The sequence below is a fragment of the Prionailurus viverrinus genome, chromosome D2 (genome assembly GCF_022837055.1).
Source record: "Prionailurus viverrinus isolate Anna chromosome D2, UM_Priviv_1.0, whole genome shotgun sequence".
In the NCBI taxonomy this organism is placed as follows: Eukaryota; Metazoa; Chordata; class Mammalia; order Carnivora; family Felidae; genus Prionailurus; species Prionailurus viverrinus.
Window position 1 is genome coordinate 76436640 of NC_062571.1, and position 22096 is coordinate 76458735.

At 50.8% G+C, this 22096-nt stretch overlaps 1 protein-coding gene across 2 annotated transcripts in view; it reads right to left on the bottom strand.

Annotated features, from left to right (window-relative positions):
- Positions 1-833: 833 nt before the first annotated feature.
- Positions 834-22096, bottom strand: part of RGS10 (regulator of G protein signaling 10) — a 41325-nt gene continuing 20062 nt past the window's right edge. For both annotated transcript variants that reach the window (XM_047825909.1, XM_047825910.1), the window contains exons 4-5: positions 16031-16174; positions 834-1181 (exon numbers count right to left, since the gene is read on the bottom strand). In XM_047825909.1, coding sequence (XP_047681865.1) covers positions 1035-1181; positions 16031-16174 — 291 coding nt within the window. In that variant the 3' untranslated portion in view covers positions 834-1034. The remainder of the gene's footprint in view (positions 1182-16030; positions 16175-22096) is intronic.

Consider the following 22096-nt stretch of genomic DNA (forward strand, 5'->3'; position numbering starts at 1 on the left):
GTGTCTGACCTTGGGCTTTGTGGGCTCTGCTTGCAAAAGCGGGGGGGCGGGGGAGGACCCTGGGCTCACTGGGACAACCCCAGCCAAGCAAGATTTCACTCAAGCTTCTCTACCCAAGAAGAAATTTTAAAAGAGGACTTCTTTCCTCTCGTTGAAGTGTCAAGCCCAGAGTCAACAAGTCCAGCAAGAGGGTAGGCACAGAGAAGCAAGGGTTCCAATGTGTCCTCACATGGGCTATGGGAGAACAGAATATCCGTATCCCACCAACTCCATCATCGGCACGGGCCACGGGCCACGAGCCCATTCAACACCACCTTGTGGTGTCACGGGGACCCTGAACAATTTCCCATTTGTCTTTCTTCCTGGTCGAGATCTTGTTTCTGTCAAGATGAACTATTTACCTGTGTGGCATGAAATGTCACGGATTATAGGCAAAACCGGGACAAATCTCCACACAAGGAGCAAGAACCCTCTGAGGATGCTCACATACAGCTCCCCAAATCTGTATAGGCTGTCAGTGATGAATTTTCTTTTCCCAGCACTGAACTCGTTCCCGAGAAGTATTTAACCACAAAGGTAGCTGACCACCAACACCCCCGGGGGCCTGAGTTTGTCAGATCAATTCCTTCTTGAGCTGATTTGCCCAAGTGAATCTGTGGACATGCATGACCCTTCCCACAGAGGCCGGGCAATGACTTAAAATGTAAGAGGTGGCTCTAAGTTCACCTGGTGGCCTCGCAGGACGTTTAATCAAGATGCTCAAGGTGTCCGGTGTTTAAGGATTCTTCTGCGTGTGTGTGTGTGTGTGTGTGTGTGTGTATGTGAACTAAAACTTCAAAGCTATTTGTTTTTTTATGTAAGATTAGCCATCATGCAAAACTTACTGGTCAAGCAGTTAATAAAATACACATATCCCACGGAAGGGTTTTGCGCATTTCAGTCCTTACAGATAACAAAGCAATTATAAACCCTGCATGGTCCTGAGAGCAAGTTCCTTCGCTTCTGAAAGCCAGTCCTGCCAGCTCTTTGGGGACTCATGTGTTATAAATTCTCGAAGCCCTTTTAGCTGCAGTTTGGGCATCAGGTGGATCTTCTTCCTCTTCCTCGGTTCGCTTGTGTTTTAAAAACAAGTCAGACTTCAAGAAGCGGCTGTAGCTGTCATACTTCATGAGGTTGAAGATCTAAGGGGAAAATGAAAAAGAGTCTAAAGGAGGAGGCTAATCGGGCCGCGAATCATCCTATCAAGTGTTTATTTCGTACCTATCGGGTGCCAAAGAAGACACATTCGTACAAGACGCACAAAGCAAGTGAGTCGTGTCCTAGACCAGGAGGATTTCCGGGGTGGTTTTGGTCATTTTCAAATAGTCTCAATGGACGCTTAAATAACCACACGAACAAATCTACCCTTATTTTCCACGGAAGTGTAAATGCACACAGCATTGACTCACACCCTTGTAGCAGGAGGTCCGTTAAGAACTTCCACTTTATTTGGATAGGTAACACAGGGATGCCTTTTTCCAGAAACCTGAGATGGCAGAGCACCAACCATTTCTGTAGAGACGGTCATATTGTAAAGGCCGCTGTCCTGTCAGATGATGCCAATATGGCAAGACCCCCAGAAGTCTGGAATCCAGGATCTCAAACAAACCTATTATTGTGCCAAGAAGCAAAATGGGGCTTGTTTAATGCAAGCAGGGGAGTGAAACCACAGCCCTAGCAAGGAGAGGCTCTGGGAACAGGCTCTAATTTAAAAAAGCAACAGCTGGCTGCAGCCTGCAGCCACCTGCACACTCACACAGGCCCAGGAGCCTGTCTCTGGGAAAGAAACAACTCTCAGGACCCCTGATAGAGCCTAAGTCCTCGGATTAGAGTGCTGCCTCCTGCACCCCAGGGCAGAAAGTTGCCCCCTCTTCTTAGCCACGGCCCCTACTCCTGGTATCCCCTCTCCCACCCTCCCACCTGATCTTTCCCCATCCTCCACCTTTGCCCTACAAAAAACGGTGGGGAAGAGAGAAGCAAACACAAAAGCATTTTCCGGCTGTTGAGGAGTACAGTCTCTTCAGAAATCTCCCTCATCATCTCTCTCTCAAACCTTTCAACCGAATTTTCGGGACATTCTGCCGATGAAAAATCCACACCACGTGCCCTGGTGTCTTCACTGACTGCACTACCATGGGCTCAACAAGTGGAAAGTTCCAGAGGCGTCTAGAATGTCGCTCACTGCCAGGCGGGGTTATAAAGTGGGTGGTAAAACCCTGACATCTTTTAAATTCGACCTCCCCCAACACACACACACACACACACACACACACACACACACACGAACTATTTTGAAAACTAAATGTCTGATGGAGTCTCGGGACTCAGAACATCTGCCTGGAGATGGGAGAACTGGACCCTTCCACCTTTACACGTTCATCTTCCCAAGATGGCTTCGCTCACAGGAGAAGCGCCTAAATCATTTTTGCTATCCTCAGAGGCCACAACTCGGGCAAGATTTAGGACTTTGTGTTTTCCCGAAACTCTTACACTATTGCCTGCCCTTCCCTGGGTGTCCCCTCTGGTCTTGCCTCGGATCTGCAGCTGTTGAGGAAGAGCACGCCTCCCGTAGGTCCCCACCTGATGCCTCTCCATAGCCGTCACCTATTTTAGAGCAATCTTGCAACCCTGGACTGATTTTGCCAAGGTTTGGAGAAATTACTCGTTTTAAAACAACAACGACAACAAAATAGCTCCCAGAAAACATAAAAATCATAGCCAAGGGCAAGGCAGGGGATGAGGAATGCCGCTATCTATTCGTGGCCTCTCACAAAGGCGCCAAGCAGGTGTTACCATCCCTCACCACCTGCATTATTCAGCTTTTCCAGGCACGGAGCTCCCAGAGGGAACCCTGTCATGCCCACCTTGCTGGAATTCTGGAATGAGGCTCAGAGTGACTAGCGAGAACCCCTTCGTGAGTACCCCTCCTGGCACCCAGCCCTGCACCCCCTCCCACACCAGGTCCGCGGCAGATGGGACCCACCACTGCCAGCAGGATGCGGTTCGACCCAAGTGTCTCGTCTGAAGTCTCTGCGTGTGGGAGGGGAGCATCCTGTTTGCCTGTCATGCCTCTGAGGCTCACACTTCAAAGAAGAGAAGAAAAAAGGCCAAGGCTGGAGGCACCCAGGGATGGAGGAGGCGGGGGCAGAGGGCAGGAGGTCGCTGCAGCTGAGGGGAGTGCTCAGCGGCTGGCAGGACTCAGCCTCCAGGAGAGGCCGCGGGCTCCTGGCACTCCACCGGTGCCCACAAGCTTGAGGGGAGGGGAGGCCGCAAACTATTTAACAGGAGCATAATGGCCACTCCCTGACATGGGCAGGTGTGAAATGCCCCTGAAGGCTCTCGGGTGAGGGCTTCCTCTGCCAAGAGCCTCCGCCTGCCTCCTGGTGCCGCTCCTGGTGCCGTAAAGTCACCAGGTGGTGGCTGCGGCCATCAGACCCTGGACGGGTTTGAAAAAGGAAAGGGACGTCGCTCCCAATGACAACATTTTCCGGGCGTGTGAGCTGCCTAATGGTTCATCACTGCCACCGGCAAATGGGTCCCCTGGGCACTGGCCTAGGAGCGCATGGCAACAGGCTGCTCCCATCACAAGTCCCCCCATGGGAGGTGCTCAGTGAAAATAGCTTGGAGGACAGAGCAAGCACCTAAAAATCCCTTCCAGGGGCACCTGGGTGGCTCAGTCAGTGGAGCGTCTCTTGGTTTCATCTCAGGTCATGATCTCAAGGTCTTTGAGATCGAGCCCCACGTCAGGCTCCGCATGGCACACAGAGCCTGCTTGGGACTCTCTCTGTCTCTCCCTCTGCCCCTCCCCTGCTCACACTCTCTCTGTCTCTCTCAAAATAAATAAATAAACGTTAAAAAAAAATCCTTCCCAAGAAAGTAGCCAAAAACAGTGTGCTCAGTTGCTGACCACAGGCCACAGCCTCATTTATCACAGGGCAAATGGCCATGACCGGGGCCCAGTAAATATTCGCCCCGTGCATGGACAGACAGCACCCAACGTGCAACCACAGAGGGCGGGCAAAATCGACCAGGGCGGTACCAACTCTGCCTGGAGCACCTTCCAACCAGCCCCAGGGAGCACGCAGAGTATTCTCTCATTTACTCCTCACAAGCCCCTAGGAGGACCTGACTGTAGAGAGAAGGAAAGAGGCCTCAGAGGTTCGGGCGTTGCCCCAGCGGTCAGGGTACCCATCTGCCGGGGCTGTGACGCAGACAGCGGGGCTGAAACAACAGAACTTTCTCTCCTCACGGTTCTGGAGGCCAGGAGTTTAGACGACTTCTCTAGATGGCCTCAACTTAATGATTTTTTGACTTCACACGCTGGGCAGTAGCCACCACAGCTTGCAGTCATGCCCGGGACCACGAGAGCCGACAGCTCCTACGCCGACAACCATCCTACAGCCGTGCAGCTGTCCTGTTTTCACTTTCGGCACAGTCTTCGATGCACAACATGTGATATCTAACACCGCATTGTAAAATAGGCTTTGTGTTCCATGACTTTGCCCAGCTGGCGGCTCCTGTAAGTGTTCAGAGCACGTTCAAGGGAGGCTGGGCCAAGCTACGAGGTTCGGTACGTTAGATGTACTAAATGCCATCTTCAACTTGCAACATTTTCAACTTACTGTCAGGAGGTACCTCCATATCGAGTCGAGGAAGATCTGTACACGGCCGTCTCTCCCCTGTGTCCCCACACAGCCTTCTCTCTGTGTGTGGCTGTGTCCTCGTCACCTCTTCTTAGAAGGACACCAGTCATATTGGATTAGGGCCCACCCAGTGACCTCATTTCACATTAATTACCTCCCCATCGTTAAACACAGTCACATTCTGAGGTACTGGGCTTAGGACTCCAACGTCGGATTCTGGAGGGGGCCGTAGCCCTTCACAGCCCAAGACAGACGTGGGGGATGCAAACGCTGGCCACCTCGATCTCCAGCCCGCACTCCTAACCACTAGGCTGTCCCGCCACTCACCTGGCAGACCAATAGGACAGTCACTGAAAATGAAGTCTGTAAAGAGTTAAACATGAAAAAAATGTAATAATATGTGAATGTTATGTGACTGAACACTGAATTTTAAAAATCCAATAAAAAAAACACAGTGACCCCAAATATGTTCTTCAAGAGTGAATTTGTGGGCGAGTGGGGGGCACATGGGTGGCTCTGTCAGTTAAGCATCCAACTTTGGCTCAGGTCACGGTCTCACGGTGCGTGAGTTCAAACCCCACGTCAGGCTCTCCGTCCTCAGCACAAAGCCCACTTCAGATCCTCTGTCTCCCTCTCTCTCTGCCTATCCCCAGCTCTCTCTCTCTCTCTCTCTCTGTCTCTGTCAAAAAAATAAATAAACATTTTTTAAAAAAGAGTATTTGTGGGGGCACCTGACTGGCTCAGTCAGAAGAGCATGTGACTCTTAATCTCAGGGCTATGAGTCCAAGCCCTATGCTGGGTGTAGAGATTACTTTAAAAAAATTAAAAATGTTTAAAAAAAGACATGTATTTGTGTATATAAATGGGAAACGAATATCCCTAAAAGTCAGTGTGGTGGGTTGAATGGTGTACCCCCAAAGTGTACATCCACCTGGAACCTCAGAATGTGACCTTATTTGGAATAAGGTTAGTTGAGGATCTTGAGATGACATCATCATTCAAGGAGTGGTATCTTCATGAGAAGGAAGGACACCACAGAGGGACACAGAGGGAAGAGACCATAGGTCTGAAGACAGAAGCATAGATCTGAGTGATGCTGCTATAAGCCAGGAACACCAAGGAATGCTAGCCCCCGCCAGGAGGAGGCAGGAAAAGATTCCTCCGTAGAACCTTCCAGAGGGGCACAGCCTTGCCAACACCTTGATTTTGGATTTCTGACCTCCTGAACTTAGAAAATAGATTTCTGTTGTTTTAAGTGACTCAGTTCAAGACAGCTTGTTAAGATGGCCCTTGGAAACTAACAGTTGGCTTACTGATTTCAGCTCACTCCTACTTGAGCACGGAAAAGGAGATGGCCCGAGGTGTTCCAGAAGGTTCTACAAAACAAGGACTCTCAGATGGGGAGAACCGGCCTCACTGGGCCTTAACTGACAGCACACCTCAAGTTGTCTACAGGGAAGAGAAAGGAAGGTGGAGACAAATCGAGCAGGGGGTGGGGGGAGGGCTCCAGGTAGGCAGACGGCATCAGAGCAGAGCTGGACAGCAGACAGACGGTCCTTCTGAGAGACAGGCGGCCGATGAAGCAGAAAACTTGAGTTGGCAGCTAAACTGCATTCCGTCCTTTTTTTTTTTTTTTGGCCAAGGCAGCTGTGGCTCAGCAGGTTTCAGGTTTTGGCTGCCCCACATCTGTAAGTGGCATGCCTGGACTGTAAACTATTTAGCGTTGTCGTCTTGGGATCCATTCCTGCAGGCGACTGGAGGTGGAACTCTCGGTGATAAAGGCAAGGGAGCCTTCCCACCCGTGGGCATCCTTGTACAAGGTCCAACTACACAGCCACGCCCCCCCCCCTCCAGATCCCAGGGCGATGACTGATTAGGATTTGCCTTTCTGCAAGGGAAAATATCCACGCGGTGCTCCAACTGGAGGTTGTGCCGAATCTGCGGCTCCAGGAAAGGACACGCTCCCCGAGGCACCCTCATCTGTGCAGAAAATGGGACGCTTAACTAGGCTTGAAGGCTTCTCGGTGAAGATTACGTCCCTGTGTCGATTAAGTGGGTTTCAAGCCTAATCTTTTAACGCTTCTCAGACGATAGGAACATTAAAAGACCAAAACAAGCATCCTCCCTCCTTTTCAAACCACTCTGCTGTCTTATTTCAAATGGGTCCTTTAATGCAGCAGAGAGTTTTAGTAATGAGTTTTCATGTTTGCCTCAGGAGCTGGGTTCAAGAAGGTGGCCAGTGCTATGGTCTCTGAGCAGCACTTCTAGAATGTGCTGTCTCCCCCCACACCCAGACCCTCAGACATGCCTTCATACCTACACGTACGAAGTGTGAAAAAAGCAAGCCCTCTCCCTCCAGCCCTCAAGCCATGAAACGATGCAGAATCAGCTGGGCGTTGCAGATGCTGTCGGGCAGGGCACACACAGGGATGTCCCACCCCCCAAGTTCAAGACCATCTCCCCATCTTCTGAGTGGGAATGGGGTGAAATCAAGAGAAGGTCTGAGAGCAGCCTGCAGACAGCAGCTCAGGTCAGCCCTCGTCCCAACGTGCCAGGCTGGGCCATGGAAGTTTCTTGTCACCCTGGACAGTGCTTCCTGGACAGGCTTCCAAAGACGGATGCCATGCTGGGTGGGATCAGAACTCCAGAAAGAGGGTGGACATGGACGGAAAAGGAGGGAGGCCGGCCCTCACAGGCCCACGGGGCTGTGCTGTCTCACCGAGCAGGGGACAATTGGTCAAATGCTCAAATCCCAGACCCAAATGACATGCTTTCTACATGAGGTGAAAGTATTTCACTTTTGCCTTTTGCCATAAGGAAGAGAGTTAAAAGCTATTCTAGCACCCACCCACCTTCTTCCCCTAAATACCTTTTTAAAGTTACTAAAAAAAATTTTTTTTTAAATCTCAAAGTATTTAAATACTACCCTTCCTGCCCCTGCCCCGCCCCTCATAAGGCAAACGGCTGTGGTGGACGCAGGGAGCCAACTTTTCGTCCATTTGAATGAAAACCCACGACCTGCCCTCTCTGGCTTTGCACACTGGAAAATGCCGATTTCGGGAGTGGACAAATCTTAATCTTTGGGGGCAGAGGTCAGCTGGCACCCACAAGACGGAGGCGCCCAGAATCCCCGGCTCCAGCCACCACCGCAGACTTGGAGCCGCAGGGGGGTGGGGGAGGGAGCGGACCCCCTATGACCCCGGAGGCATGGCGGCCCCTCCCTCACTGCTGGGTCCCCACCAGCCGGTCCACCCCTTCTTCTTGATGTCTAAAAAGGAAGTGTTTCTCTCTACTTGGGTTCTGGGGAAACTCAAAGAAACGACACTGCTAAAAAGGCGCCAGACGCACACGGTTCCTTTCTCTGTCAAGGATGTGGCCGGGAGCACTGACATCTCGATGAAGTCTTTTCTACATTGTTTTTAAACATCAGAGGCTGAGGGCTTCCTTTTCCGTGGAGGAGGCTGCCTCCATTGTGCCTTCCCCAGACAGACTTAGCACCAAGCCTGGGCGAGATTTAAGAAAGAAGAATGAGCAGCCTTGCTCCCCTCCCCCCAAACCTCCTTCACGGTCCAAGAAAGCCATGGTCTCAAGTTGCCATGTGCAATGACCTTGGTCCTTCCACCGTCTCCAGTCATGCTCTTCTGTGGAATTCAAACAAGAGGCTTCAGAGCAAGACAGGTATATAAATAAGGTGGCGCTGAGAAACTTACAGGAGCAGAGTTTTGTTTTAAATCACTGACATGGCGCAATCTCAAGTCACTGAGCAGATTTCAAAGCGTTCCATTCTTACACGTTCGGGGAAGGGTCTGGAAGGATCCGAAACATGCAAGAGTTCCCACCAGGGAGTGAGAGGGAAGGCACGCCCTGGGGGGTTTTAGCTTCTTACTTCAGACCCCCTGGGTTACGTGAATTTTCTTTTCTTCTCAGCAGTGAACATGCAGTTATTTAACAGTTAAAAATAATTTTTAAGATTAACCTGCTCAGCATCGTGAGTGACACGGTAACAGGGTATGCTCACGGCTAGTGCTGGCTCAGTGGGCCCCTGGGCCGGCCTTCCTCCCTGGAGTTCCTAGCCCTGCGGGCGAGCAGGACACGTGCGTCCAGCCCACTGAGCTGACAAGGCCAGCACAGACGGACGTTGTCATTTCTTGTACAGAGATACGCTTGCTAGGCTGCTGTGACCGGTTTGATCCCTTCATGTTGTACTGGCTCTTGGTACCTGAGTAACTGACAGGGAGGTTCTAGAATCAGCCAGGCTGGAGGTGCAAAAGAGCACAACTGAGCCAGGGAGACAAAGTGGGAATGGAGAAGGTGAGAGCCCTGGCAGGTCTTTCAATGCCAAAGGCAGTGTCGCTGTAAAGCAAGTGTGAAAGGAAAATGGCGGCCCAGACCAGGAGGAGCTAAGAACAAATACCACTGCTTTGCGCGAGACGGGTTCCCATGGGGTGATGGGGAGGTGGGAAGAGTCCGGCTGAGCCAGAAGCCCTGAGCCCAAGCTGTTTCCCCCTCTCCCAGCACTGTGACCTCAGGCTAGTCACATCACCTTCCCATGGAGCAAACTCTCTCACTGGTAAACTGAGGTGCCGGGTGCCACCTTCCCCAAGACTCCTCCAGAGTCAAATGAGAGGTACCCACGAAAGCACTGTATAAACTGTGTAAACTTAATGTTTTCCCAGAATTCCAGTGTAGAAACCAGACATATACATTATTTGCTGCTTTTTAGTTGGGGACCTGAGGCACGTTGAGGGGAAGGTTGCGTGAACTCTGCTATGGTTCTGGAAGTCACATTATATCAGGATTTTTCCACCTCAGCACCACTGATACCTTGGCCCAGATAACTCTGTGTCCTGTGTGGGGCTGTCCTGTGCGCATATTTAGCAGCATCCTGGCCTCTACCCGCTAGGTGCCAATGGAGCCCCCACCCCAGTTGTGACAATCAGAAAGGTCTCCACACACTACCCAGTATCCCTAGGGGGCAAAGTCATCCCCAGTTAAGAACGACTGCATGAAATTAGAGGCGCCTGGGTGGCTCAGTCGGGTAAGTATCCAGCTCTTGGTTTCGGCCCAGGTCATGATCTCATGGTTTGTGAGTTTGAGCCCCACGTCGGGCTCCGTGCTGACTGTGTGGAGCCTGCTTGGGATTCTCTCTCCCTCTCTCTGTTGCTCCCATGCGCGCACGCTCTCTCTCTAAATAAATAAATAAATAAATAAATAGACTTAAAAAAAAAAAAAAAAGAACTGCCTGAAATTAAAGTTATATTCATGTGACGTTCTAAAGGACACACGCAGTTAATACTTACGGAGTAAGTAAGCACTAAGTAAGCACTTCACGGATACGACTGCGTTTCATCCTCACAACTGCCTTATCATAACCTCTGTTTCAAAACAAATGAGGAAACCGAGGCATACAGAGGGATTGCATCTTGCCCAATGTTTCACAGCTACTAAATTCTAAAGTCGAAGAAAAGGTGGACAAAATCAGGTCTAAGGAAATCAGGTGGTGGCTAGCAGGCAGCCACTTTTTAACACCAGGTTAAAAAGGTTTATGGACATTGAAGGTTTGTAGACTGCTTCGCTGTGCAGCTCCGAGAGGGAACAGAGCTTGCCAAAACCCCATGTTACAGATGAGGACACAGAGGCCACACTAAGAAAGGGACTCACCGGGGGCCAGACGGAGGCCAGACTGGAACATGAGCTCCCCCTTCCCCATCCTGGCTAACCCAACATACAGTGACAATGACAGTAAGTCTGAGCTCAGCACCCAGGAAGCGATGGGCAGTGGGGGAGGGGAAGACGGCAGGTGTCAGGCCATCGGGGTACAGATGATGAGCCTCGGTGAGGAGGCTGCAGGTTCACAGCTGGCAGAGATGGCCCTGCACCGAGGTACCATCGCTCTCTTGCACGGGCTGGTGAGGGACGGGTACAGCTGGAGCCGGGGATCACAGCCAAGGTGCCCAGCTTTTAAGAGGCCCAAATCTTATTAGCCTAACTGGCACATTCTATAAATAGTGACCGTTCAAGAGGCAGCTTGAATGGTTGGCTCAGTCGGTTAAGCCTTCAACTTCGGCTCAGTTCATGATCTCACGGTTTGTGGGTTCGAGCCCCATGTCAGGCTCTGTACTGACGGCTAAGAGCCTGGAGCTTGCTTCAGACTCTGTCTCCCTCTCCCTCTTCCCCTCCCTGGGCTCATGCTCTGTCTGTCTGTCTCTCTCTCTCAAAAATAAATAAACATAAAAAAAATTTTTTTGAGGGGTGCCTGGGTGGCTCAGTCAGTTAAGCATCCGATCAGCTCAGGTCATGATCTCACAGTTTGTGGGTTCGAGTCCTGCATCGGGCTCTGTGCTAACAGCTCGGAGCCTGGAGCGGTGCTTCACATTCTGTGTCTCCCTCTCCCTTTCTGCCCCTCCCCTGCTCACACTCTGTCTCTCTCTCTCTCTCTCTCCAAAAATGATTAAACTTAAAAAATTTTGTAAATAATTTTTTTAAATAAATAAATAAATAAATAAATAAATAGTTACCATTCAAAATCCTTGGGAGTAAACTGGTTACCGCAGCCTCAGGGCCTAACCCCTGCCAGTCGCTCCTGACTTACTTCCAGCCACACTGACGTCCTCCAACACACCTAGTGGATCCCCACCCCAGGGCCTATGTACTTGTTGTTGCCTCTCCTTGGAAGGTCCTGCCGCCTTTTCACCTGTCTTCCCCTGACCACTCAGGTCAGCCACCTCTTCAGGGAGCCCTCCCTGACCACTAGCTCCAAAGTAGGCCCCTCCCAGTCTCTCTTAGCCCATCACCTGTAGTCTTTCCTCCATAGCACCTGTTCTCCTCTGTCTTCACAGTCAGACGGGTGCCGATTTCCTTGCTGCACACACAGTTCCTAACACGGTGCCCGGCACATAGCGGGGCTCTCCCTCAATATTGCAGCATAAGGGAGTGAAGGAAAAAACAAATAACCAGCAAACCAACCACAACCGAAATAGACCAGCTAGTAGTGCATTTTTAAGAGAAAAAAAAAAAAAAAAAGACACTGCAGGAAATAGCACTTCATTGAAAAAAACCAACTCTTTGTAAGGTCGCCTCCTCCTTCCTGCTTCCCACAACTTAAATTTGTCCAACAGCAGCCTTTGATTCTAGGCTGAGGTTCCAAGGAAACAGCCACAGAACTACCCCCATCTCTCCTGGCCTTACCGGCATGTGCTGAGTACACGACTGGGCCATGTTTGCAGAACTGAGTTAAATCAGAGAAGGAGGGGCACCTGGGTGGCTCAGTAGGTTTAATGTCCGACTCCTGGTTCTGGCTCAGGTCATGATCTCACAGTCTGTGAGTTCGAGCCCCATGTCAGGCTCCTCGCTGACGGCATGGAGTCTGCTTGGGATCTCTCTCTCCCTCTGCCCCTCCCTGGTTTGCTCTCTCTCTCTCAAAAAATAAATTAATAAACATTGAAAATAAATAAAATAAATCAGAGAAGGATCTCTCCACTTCCATAGGTTTTCAAAGTAATTGTTTAAAGTTTAATTATTTGGGAAAGAGAGAGCACGTTCGCGAGCAAGTGGGGGAGGGTAGAGAAAAAGACAGAGGGAGAGAATCCCAAGCAGGCTCTGCAGTGCCAGCGCGGAGCACGATGTGGGGCTCGAAACCACAAATCTCAAGATCATGACCTAAGCCGAAGCTGGACATTCAGCTGCTTGAGGCACCCACACGCCCCTCAGAGTAACAGAGTTTTATGCCCCAAACTTCTCTTAAGATCTCAAACTTAAGATATTAAAATGTCTAACCCGTTCTTCACAGAATACGCTGACCACAATTTAAGTTTTGCCTGATGCTCTGGGGTATCAGCATCACTCATGGTGTCACCATCCCGTAGCAAGGGATGCCCCCGGGGAGGTGCGTGGGGCTGAGGGCCCCCGCGCTTGGTGGCTCCAGATATCGCTGTGCTGTGGTTTTATGCTGACTTTCGCTTTTCTGTCTCCTCCCTGCCTGTCAGCTGTCGCCTCTTGCTGTCCAATCCGCCGTGACCTGAGGACCAGAGCCCGCTAGAACTGTGTGTAAACCAAGAGTAAATAGGACTTGAATGAAGACCCGAGAAGATGCACGGATGTCAGGTCTGCTCAGGGAGGATTTGCCCCCCTTCCAGGTTCCAGCTGCACCCTAAAGCCCACGCTGCCCTATCAGCACCTCCAGGGCTGGAGTGCTGCTGCCGTGACAAGGGGCTGAGGTTCCCTGGAGTCTTCCTGGTGAACGGGGTGCCCGGGGGCACGAGGCAGGCTGCTCAGACGGCACTGCAATGAAGCCAACAGCATGGAAGGAAGCCAGAGCCGCTGAGGGGATTGGGGGGGGGGGGTGGTTAAGTTAGGTGAAATCTTGTGGTTCCGAATGCGCTCCTCCCAGCTTCTAACTCCTTCACTCGGAAAAACAGGGCCTTCCTGGGGGCCTTCTAGGAGCAGAGAACCACAGGCCATGCTGAGCACACATGTTGAGGGTTACCAGCAAGGCCCCTGAGAGGCAGTTTTCTGAAGTGAAACAGAACCCAAAGCCCTTCCCGGGGACTCACTGTGGAATCAGCTCAGAGTCCAAATACTTTGTTTTCACCCCATTGTACCTTTGGAAGATAGTTAATGCCTCTTTCTCCCTCTCAAATAAATAAAATTTTTTAATGTTTATTTTTGAGAGAGAGAGAGAGAGAGAATGCGTGAGTGAGCATGAGTGGGGGAGGGGCAGAGAGGGAGACACAGAATCCAAAGCAGGATCCAGGCTCTGAGCCGTCAGCACGGAGCCCGACGCGGGGCTCGAACTCACAGACTGAGAGATCATGACCTGAGCCGAAGTGGGACGCTTAACCAACTGAGCCACCCAGACGCCCCTCAAATAAATGAATTTTAACAACAGCGTACAAAAATACTTTCTTTACATTAAGAACTCTGAACTGCATTGTGGCACAACAGTTACATGCGCGTGCATGTACGTACTTATAGGAAAGAAAAGGAGGGAAAAATTTAGAGATCAGATGTTATTTGTGGGTTTTTTTCCAGGTATGGAATTATGCATTTTTTTCATCTTTATATTTTGATTTCCCAAGCTTCTTTGGCTAAGCATGTATGCCTTTTGTAGTTAAGTAAATAAAAGTAACCTTAAAACATATTTTTGTCACTTAAAAAAAAAAATCTGCCTCTGTCCCTGTGGCTCCTCCCAACGTATGCCCGGTTCGCAGAGGCCCAGCCCCATTTTGAGACGTGCTGCAGACCTAACTGTAGGAGGTCTGGGTCCTTGGGAGCCCGAGGTCCCACCGTGTGGAGGGACGTCAGCCTGGGGCATTCCTCACTGCTACCTTGGCTCCTGCAGTCCCAGGAAATGGGATTGTCTATTCACACAGCCTCCAATCTGTCTGCATCAGTTGGTCTGTTGGGGCTTTGAGGGGCTGGGAGAGCCCTCCAGGCTGTGAGCCCGCCACAGAGAGTGCGGTCTTTGAAGGCAGGTGGACCAGAATGAATCTGGCCTCCAGCACTTCCTGCTACCTGCGTGACTTTGGAAAAACAAACCACTCAGTCTCCCTGAACCTCGCTTTTCGCATCATCAAAACGGGAATAATAATAATACTCACTGGAGATTAACGAGAGAATACATGCCAAGTGGGCATCAGGCACTGACAGGCACCCCTGAACAGCAGATACTGTTAGTACTGACAATACCTAGAACATGGGGCGTTCAGCACAGGTTCTCAACGCTGGCTGTACTTTAAGGTTTATTTATTTATTTTGAGAGAGAGAGAAAGAAAATGCGGGCATGGGCAGGGCAGAGAGAGAGAGGGTGAGAGAGAGAATCCCAAGCAGGCTCTGTAAGCACGGAGCCCAATTCGAGGCTTGAACTCATCAACCGTGAGATCATGACCCGAGCCAAAAGCAAGAGTCGGGTGCTCAACCGACTGAGCCACCCAGGCGCCCCTTTAGCTGTACTTTAAAGTACCCTAGGGAGCTTTAAAAGACTCTGAGGTCCAGGTAGGATAGATATCCTTAGACGGCTACAGCCACAAATTGCCTTTTCACTATATACTCTGCTTCCTTTCCCTCCATAAATCCATGCCCGTGGCATCCTTCCCATTGGTTCCAAACCACCACCTCCAGGAAGCCCTCAGCACGGCTCCCACACTCACTGGAATTCCTTCAATGCCAAAATTTGATTCAGGATTCACGCGGAATTTGCACCTGCCACTGTGTCGGTTGGAAAACATTGTCAAACCACTTGTCATATTTGTATTTTCTACCTGTATACTTGTTTCCTAATCTGATGCTGAGGAAAGATGGGGCGTCCTGGGTGTTGGGACATGCTCTGGGCTTGTGCACACTCCAGGCGATCAAAAAAGGGCCAACCAATGCATTGCACGGTTCTTAGATTGCAGTCCCAGGACCTGGAGCATCAGAGACCTTGTTAGGAAGGCAAAGTCTCAGGCCACCTGGGAACCACGAAAGTTGAAGATTACCTCTGGGGGTGGGGCCCAGGGTCTGTTTTAGCAAGCCCTCCAGATGGGCTTGCTCACCTTTGAGGGCTGCTGAATTAAGCTAAAAGCTAATTTCCAACTGTGTGCCAAGGAAGGCCTTCGCCCCCTCAGTAAGGCTAGGGTCAGCAGAAGTTGGATGTTCGTCTGCGTTCCATCATCTACAAGTGTGCAGATAACATTTTATAAGAACAGAGCACCCTCTGAATAGTCACATCTGCAAATTCCCGTCTAAGAAATCTCCGGAGTGTATTTTCATCCCTTTTCCTATTACTACTGGCATATCTCATAAAAAAAGCTTGCCAGAAAACTAATTTAGCCCTCAGAGGTCCACTTTTTAAACTCAATTTTTCCTGCTTTAAATGGAATAACGTGCCAAACATTAACCTTTTCATTCTAACTCATTATGAACTAGCTTATGGTCTTGGGCCACCAGAAATAGGCGGCAATGTGTAGATATTTGCATAAAAACAGCCTCAGGTCCCCTACCGCTTTGAGTGTTGCTTTCTAGATTTTTCTGTCTGTTCCTACCTTCAGCAGTTACATGCTGCTTCCTCAGTGTGGGCTCCTCAGATAGCTCAACCTCCCTTCTAATCTGGGTTGAGAAGACAGATAACCCTGTTGGTTCAAACTGTGTGTAGACCAAAAATAAGCAGGCCTGAGGGAGGTTCCTACGGATCAGATTCTGAGCCTGGCATTCTAGTCCCCTCTCGTTCACTGACCATGGCCCTTCAGTGTGCCTCAGTTTACCCAGCTGGAGGGGGCAGCTTCTGGGGCGTCTAACATTTAGTTTTAACTGAACTCTTCCAGCCTGGGAATAAATGTCAAATCAAGATGCAGGTAGGAAAGTCAGGTTACCTGGTCCTGGAGTTTCTGGAACATCAGTGGGTGTGGTTCTTCCAGTATCTTCTCATTGAGCCGGGACTGCCCCTCAACGTTGACTTGCGATGAGGCCTTACTGGACAGAAAGGTCATGTAGATCTCTTTTGCCTTTTCCTGCATCTGGAGGTGACACAGGGAGCCTGTTATCTGAGAGCCCAGCCCTTCCCACCTGAGCCCGGTTCTCTACTCTGGCCAGGCCCAGAAGTTGCCGTTGCTGCAAGAGAAGCAGCTTTGTAGCCCCTGGGGGCTCTGGCTGCTGCCTCGGAGCTAAGCTCTACCTGGGAGGGCTCATGCTTGGCCTAGCCCCTTCCCTCCCTCCTTCCATGCATCTGTACCCACACCTCCTGTCCGGAAATTGCTACACTATCCATTCGGAAATGAAGACAGAAAGAATCCTGGCCCAGAGTGAATGACAATTCTACACCATTCAGGACCGTCCTGTGAAGTCTCCAAAATAAGGACTCAATCATTCATATATTGTTCAATCATAAAAAGAAATGAAGTTCTGATACAGGATACAGCACAGAATAACCTTGGAAACATTATGCCGAGTGAAAGAAGCCAGTGACTAAAGGCCATATACTACACGGTTCCATGTGTATTAAATAGCCAGAACAGGCAAATCCATAGGGACAGAAAGATGAGTGGTTGTCCAGGGCTGGGGGATGGGGGAGATGGGAAGTGACTGCAAATGGGTAAGAGGTTTCTCTTCAGGGTGATAAAAAAGTTCTGGAACTGGATGGTGGTGACGGCTCTACCACATTGAGAATGTACTTAATGCTGCTGAACGGTATACTTTAAGATGATTAAAACAGCAAAAACGAGAGCCCTAAAAAGCGATTAAGTGGTAAGATTTATGCTGTGGGTATTTTACCACAATTTAAAAGCAAATTAAACCGTGCACACAGATCCCAATCGGTTATCTAGCACCTACTATGCCCCAGACACATGCTAGGGGTTTTACATCCCTGAGCATCCAGCAGAGTGTCACTTCCTGTTGGAGCCACGTCCGTGATGAGGACACAGAGGAGAGCTTATGTGGCTTATTTGAGGAGCCTGCAGGGAGACTGGGGGCTATTTGGCTCCAAAGCCTTGCATCCCCCCAATTCCACGCCTGGTGAGATACATCACCCCCTCCAGGTATACAGTCTGTCACATTCCAGGACACGGATTCTTTGGTACTGGGATGTGGGCATAAGCAAAGGGGAGAATGCTCGCTGCTCACACTGAGAGCAGTCCCGCTGGGAAGCATCAGTCCTAAGTAGATGCAGGCCCTTAAAAGGCTTGTGAGCACAGCTGGACGAGGGGCACCCATCGGCACTCACGTTGCAATGAAAACCTACGTGGCTGGAGCAACCAAAAACACTCACGGTAAGTGCTCTGTCTTGAAAACAGCAGGGCGTCCCCAGAGGGTTCTATTTTCTCCCAAAGAAAGGAGGCACCTCGCTGGCAGCAAAGATGGGGCTTGGTTCTCTGAACATTCCAGCCTGACTAGTACTTCATCCCCCAGAGCTGGAAACAAATGCTTCGGACATGCAGCCACGGAGCCATGATGGGGGCGGGGGAGGAGGGGCCACGGAGGCTTCGTGGGGCCTAAAAAACTGCCATTCTCTCCAGAGAGCCCATCTGGGATCCCACATAGGCTGCAGAGCTTGGCTCAGAAAGCCCAGGCTCTGGAAACCTTTGGCCTTATAGAAACCACCAGAAGGCTTCACTGCCTGGTGCTTGAAAGGAGGGGGAAGGCAGTTCTGTAACCTATTTTGGTTCCAGGCACTAGTTGACAAAAGACGCCATGGGGCCGAGGCCTGACCATCCTGTCCTTCAGAAAGAAAGTCTGGACCGTATATGCAGGAAGACTACCCATGTGGGGGCCAACGCCCAAGGCCATGGTGTCATTTCTTGATCAACTATTACTGTGAACAATTAATTGATGCCAAACGCAATGATGCAGCTTAAGTTAACCATGGCTATTCCGAGGGACAGGCCTGGAGATGATCAGAGACGCAGATAGGGCAGCACTTTGGAGTTGCTTGCCTTTCAAAGACCCCCCACTCCACAAAGTCGTGAGCTTCACTCCCACCCCACACTCTGTCAGGGAGGAACATTCTTGGAAAACCACTTCCTGCTTGAACAATACTTTGCGAAAGTACACGAAATTTCAGCTAGTCTGGTGAACTCCATGCAGAGCTCTGGAAATAGAAATCTCTTTGGGTCTCCCCTCCCCCTTGAACATTCACACATACACACACACACGTTTTCCAGATGAGTCCAGGCTATCCTGGGTCTTCTGCAAAGGAGAAGTCCAATGAGTAGCCTGAGGCTTGGAGGTGGTGGGAGAGGTGGTGGAATTGGGAGAGGAGGCGGGTTGGGGGGCCTGTAGGTATCCAAGCCTCTGGGTGGCTCAGCACCACCCTGAGGTCCCCAGCCACCCCTCCTGAGTCTGTCTGGGAACGATGTGGGGTCCCCGAGGCACCCAGCCCAGGGCTGACCCGGCCCATGGCTGCCCCCACCTCCGACTGAACACATAGAGGGGACCGGCTGCAGTAGCAGAGCTTATCTGGGCCAGGATAGGAAGCGTGACTGAAAAGGGAAACCCTCAGACTGCAGACCACAAGCCAGTCACGGGAAGGCCTGGTGTCCATGCTGAGAATCTTAACAAAAAAGAAGAACCAGGTCTCTCGAGTTATTCTGGTAGATGTTCCATAGCTTTGTTAACCCTATCCTAGCTCCTGTTGGAACAGGAACAGAACATCCACCCCTGGGGAGCTGCCCGGGCCTACGGCTCTGGTTGTGATGGCCAGCTTCTCTTCTCCAGCCTTTACGGCCTCCGCCACAGCACCTGCCCTGCAGACAGCACCCCTGCCCAGCACCTGGCCCTGCCCCACCTGGGCCCCTCTGATGACTCCTGGCATCAACCTGAGGACTGTCTGTGGGCACGTCTATACTCACAGGAGCTTCTCCCAGCCACCCCGAGAGTCTGGGGCCCTTCTTCCTGCCTGGCAATGCGTCAGCCATAACAGTGCTCGGGCAGAAGTCAGCAGTCAAACACCACTCCCCACAAATGCATGGTTAGGAGAAGCAAGTTCGCTTTAACGTCAGCCCCAGAAATCTAGCCAGAAGAAGGACAAGGCAGCAGCACTGCGAAGCTCAGAAGATTGTTGCTTCGTATGTTCTGGCTCCTCGTCCTCATCCATTAAGTGAGCTAAAACTTTTTCCATTGGGAAAATAAAACAAAACCTCCTTCTACTCCACGTGCCCCTGGAGTCGATGACTTCCCCACTCATGACTTCTGGTCGAAACATCTCCAAGGAAGAGCGTGCATTTTGTGTCTCCATTTTCTCTGTGCCGCCCCTCCCTCCTCAACCCACTCAGCCTGGCTTCCTCCCACCTGCCAGCTGGGCCTCCCAGCAGCTCACTGATGGCACCAGTGCCTAAGCCCCTCAGACCTTCTTCTGGTTCGCTCTCTGGCCGCTGGCCACCCTCTCGGGATCCTCTAACACCTTCCTGTTTTTATCTGTCTCCTTTGTAGGCTCCTGTCTCTCTGTTCCCCCATAAATTCCAGGGTTCCTAGGACTTCTGCCCTAGGAAGACTGCTTTCCTAACCACATGCTCTCCCAAGATTTCAGCCCACCCTCTCCCCTCAACCTACTGACCATATAGAGCCAACTGACCTCTAGAAACGTGGGGCTGGATGTCCCGCAGACACCTCCAGCTTAACAGCAAGGAATGAAGTGGCCCATCCTGGCCAGCGGGTCCTGCAGTCTCTATTCCCAGAAGTTGGGACCCACGGTCCCCAATACCTGTCACCAACATCCATTCGCTCTGCCTCATGCACATATCCACCTGGCCCGTTCTCCACTCCCGCTGCTCTGCCAGAGATGCAGACGACGGGAGAGGCCACCCGAGAGAAATAAAGGGTCGAGCCACTACCTTCAGTCATAGCAGCTTCAGACAAAGAATGAGGCGAAGAAAATATCAAGCAGATGATTCGAGAATATTTCCGAGAACTGGCTCAGGAAATGGAAAGCAGTTGGAGGGACAGCAGATGACTCTGCAGAAAGCAACAAGAACAAATCTTTACCTGCAGGCGTGGGGAGGGAGTGCCGGCAAGGAAGGTCTGAAAATGGCAGGAACTCGGGGCATCAGGTAACCCAGACGGGAGGGATGAGGAGGACAGCAGAAAGAAGCCACTACACTCCCAAGTCTCTGAGCCCCCAACCCTGAGCTGTTATCCCCGTCCCTTCTCCATGGGAGGCTAGACTTTTCTCCTCTACAGAAATTGACTCAGGGTGGGTGAGGGTTGGGGGGGGTTGCCTGGGTGGCTTAGTCAGTTGAGTGTCTGACTCTTGATATCAGCTCAGGTCTTGATCTCAGGGTTGTGTGTTCAAGCCCCCCCACTGGGCTCCACATCCAGCATGGAACCTACTGGAAAGAAGGAAGGAAGGAAGGAAGGAAAGAAGGGAAGGAGGGAGGAAGAAAGGAAGAAAGAAAAATATTGACTCAGGAAAGCTGCAGAACAGAGGCATGAAGAGGACAAAGATGAGACACCAAACACTTAAATGGAATTCTACCATAGGCCTACCAGCAAAATCGTCCCAGCCCAATGCACTGGAGATACATATGGTTTGTAAGCATATCAGGCTTGTGGCCACCAGGAAGAGACTACGGGGCCCCAGTCTAGAGAAAATAAAAGTAGAAAAAAATTCTACAGAAGGATGTGGAAATGAAGTTGAAATCTCCAAAAGAGAAGTAGGAACAAAGAGCCAAAGAGATTAAAAAAAAATAGGAGGGGGAGAAAAGATAAAATGAAGGGCTCAGTCCAGGCGGGGGAGAACCATCAGTGGGAAAGAGGCCAAAGAAAGTGGAGGGAAAGGAGTCACAAAAGGCAACGATAAACATAATAACACAGCATTCCCCAGAACTGCACACTGCCAGATTAAAAGGTTCCACCAAGTACCCACACGGTAAAGGAACCCCACCCCACCCCCAAGCCTCTGACTGTACAGTTCTAGGATATTGGTGACGGGAGTGCCTGACTGGCTCAGTTGGTGGAGCACGTGACTCTTGATTTCAGGGTTCTGAGTTTGAGCCCCACGTTGGGTGTGGAGATTACTTAAAAATAAAATCTTAAAAAAAAAAAAAAAAAGAATATCAGTGATGAAAAGAGCCTATACTATTCCCGAGGAGAGAAAAGCAAAAGAAACGAAACAGGTTACATATAAAATTCTAACTCCTGACAAAAACGGAAGACAAAGGGACAGTGTTTTCGAAGTTCTGAGGGACTTTCAACCTAGAATTCAATGCTGTGTTCTATCACATTATCAGTGAATGGGGAAAGTAGAAAAAAATTCACTCAACCGGATCTATAAATGTCCACCTGTCACGTCCCCTGTCTCAAGAAGCTACTGCTGGCTGTGCTGCACCAGCATGAGGGAGTGACTCAGGATGGAGGAGGGTCTGGGTCCCCGAAGCAGGCAAGGGGCCAGGGGATGCTGGTGGCGGCTGAGGAAGACCCGGGGATGCCTGGGTGGGAGCTGTGGTCAGAAGAGGATGGCCCTGGGTGAACTCCAGCTGCAGAGATAAACCAAGAGGCCCGAGCCCATGCAACACTGTTGAGAAGCGTTTCAGAGGGCTACTGGAGATTATGATGTTTTTCACGTTTATTTATTTTTGAGAGAGAGAGAGAGAGAGAGAGAGAGCATGAACAGGGGAGGGGCAGAGAGGGGAGGGACAGAACCCGAAGCAGGCTCCAGGCTCTAGGCTCTGAGCTGTCAGCACAGAGCCCCACACAGGGCTCAAACCCACGAACCGTGAGATCATGACCTGAGCCCTTCGGCTCAGCAGCAGACAAGAAAGAATAGTCTTAACCGTGAAAATACAGTCAACAGCGATGTGAGTAAGTGAAAGCTTAGCTATAGCAAGAGGAAGCTGGTAGATAGCATCTAAAAGTGCTGAGTTAGCTCAGAAGGAACAGGGGCGCAGGGCAGGCCAACGCCAGACCTAAACCACACTGGGAGCAGCTGAGCTCCGGTCAGACCAGCC